The sequence below is a fragment of the Priapulus caudatus genome, unplaced genomic scaffold (genome assembly GCF_000485595.1).
Source record: "Priapulus caudatus unplaced genomic scaffold, Priapulus_caudatus-5.0.1 Scaffold1085, whole genome shotgun sequence".
Classification (NCBI taxonomy): domain Eukaryota; kingdom Metazoa; phylum Priapulida; class Priapulimorpha; order Priapulimorphida; family Priapulidae; genus Priapulus; species Priapulus caudatus.
The window spans coordinates 101,263-103,266 of record NW_014578146.1 but is presented as its reverse complement, the minus strand read 5'-3'; the positions used below and the strand labels follow the sequence as shown (position 1 = coordinate 103,266).

The following is a 2,004-nucleotide window of genomic DNA, read 5'->3' as shown; positions in this document are numbered from 1 at the left end:
AGATAGCACAATCCCCTGCGAGCGAGAAATGCTAGATGAAACACTCTATGTAAGATTTAATAGATGGCAGGGCTACCCTCGGGCGGGCAGCGCATATCAACCGGGCAATCAATACTTGTCTTTGGTAGCTCCCCCCCCACACACACACCTCCAGCCAACACAAGCGACAGTCCCCCCCCCCACACACAACAGCACACTCCCCAACACACACACAATCCGCTCCACCCCAAAACACAAACATCCCTCCTCACCCAACACACACAGACAACCGTCCACCCAACGCCGCAACGCAAGACAGTCCCCCTTCTCCACACACTCACAAACACTCCCCCGCCGCCCCCGCCCCCGCCCCCGCCAGGGTTCAGTAGAGATTGATGCGCTTCGTGATGCGTTCGCGACACATGTGGCAGGTCTTGAGCGTGAGCGCGCACGGCTGGCACGCGCCGTGCCCGCACAAGAACGCGATGTTTCGCTTGCGCTCCATGCAGATCGAGCAGACGATGTGTTCCTCCATCTCCTGCATGCGGCTCACCAGCTCCTCGATCTGTCGCTCGGTGATGTTACGCTGACCCGCCGCCGCCGCCGCCGCGACCACCACCTGACCACCTACAGCAATAACAACAACAACAACATCATAAATAACAACAACAACAACAACAACGCAACTGTAAATAACAACGACAACGACACAATTGTAAACAACAACGACAACGACGCAATTGTAAATAACAACAACAATGACGCAATTGTAAACAGCAACGACAACAACGACACTGTAAACAATGACATCACTGTAAACAACAATGCCACTGTAAACAATGACGTCACTGTAAACAACAACAACAACAATGACTGCAACAGCAACAATAATGTCATCATCATCATCAACAATAAAAAATATCACCAACCAGGACAAGAACAACAATAACATAAACAAAAACCGCAGCGACAGCATCACAACGACCACAAATAAAAAACAACAAAAATGAAGACAATGTTATCAATAAGTCTCCCTCCACTAGGGCCGAATAGGAGATATTACCTGTGTCTAGCTTAGTAGCGATGGGACTTTGACATGTCATACAGCGCTTCATTCTGATGCAGCACTCGTCACAAGCCACCCGATGTTCACACGGCTTAAACGTCACCAGGTGGCGTGGCTCGTCACATATCATACACAACAAAATCTCCTCTGGTGGCAACGTGTCAGTTGCCATGGTAGCGGACGAGGGGCACGGTGCACTGAAAGATAAAGAGAAATAAACAATAAGAACTATGATCCAGGTTAAATCACATCATTTGCTTCGTAGCATATATTTCGACACCATGTTGTTTCCTATATATATTTTCCTATAATATGATTGACTGGACCATTCATGCGTTACATTGATAACAGTTGCAAAGACCACATAGTATTAGTTAGAGTGCAATTAAATGGCAGTAATGGTATTTCTAACATGTTGTTGGACAATTCAAATCTTATTTTGTCGAGGTTACAAGTAGTAATATAAAAATATTGAAAACGTTTACAATATTTGTGCGCTGCTTAAACATCTGATTTATGATGGTTTTTGTTCAAATGTTTCTGCATTTCCTAGTTTTGATAAATGCCTTGCTATGCATGTTGGTGAATACCCACGAAACGCAGCAATGCTGTGATAATGAACATTTTTTATACAACAAATTTAGTATCATCACCATCACTTACACTTTATTAAGACCAATGATTTATTTAATTCAGTTATCAAACAGCTAAGAAGAGGGATAAAAAGTCATGAAAATATAATAAGTCAACAAATCAATAAATTTCAAACAAGTGGTTTCAGTTTTTCAAGCCATAGAGAAACTCAGAACTGAACTAACATCAAAATTGAGATGATATAGACTGTGAAAGTGGCTTATATAATATATTGTATATATATATTGTACAACAGGCTTCTTAAACTGACGCGCAACTTATATAACACACATCTGCCCACACAGGGTTCATAGTAGTAAGACACG

The 2,004-nt window shown here is 43.2% G+C and overlaps 1 protein-coding gene across 1 annotated transcript in view; it reads right to left on the bottom strand.

Annotated features, from left to right (window-relative positions):
- Positions 1-361: 361 nt before the first annotated feature.
- The window catches only part of LOC106815299 (E3 ubiquitin-protein ligase MIB2-like), a 35,934-nt gene continuing 34,291 nt past the window's right edge, over positions 362-2,004 (bottom strand). Inside the window, 2 exon segments of the mRNA XM_014819743.1 lie at positions 362-606; positions 1,043-1,242. Of these exon segments, the coding sequence (XP_014675229.1) occupies positions 362-606; positions 1,043-1,242 (445 nt within the window).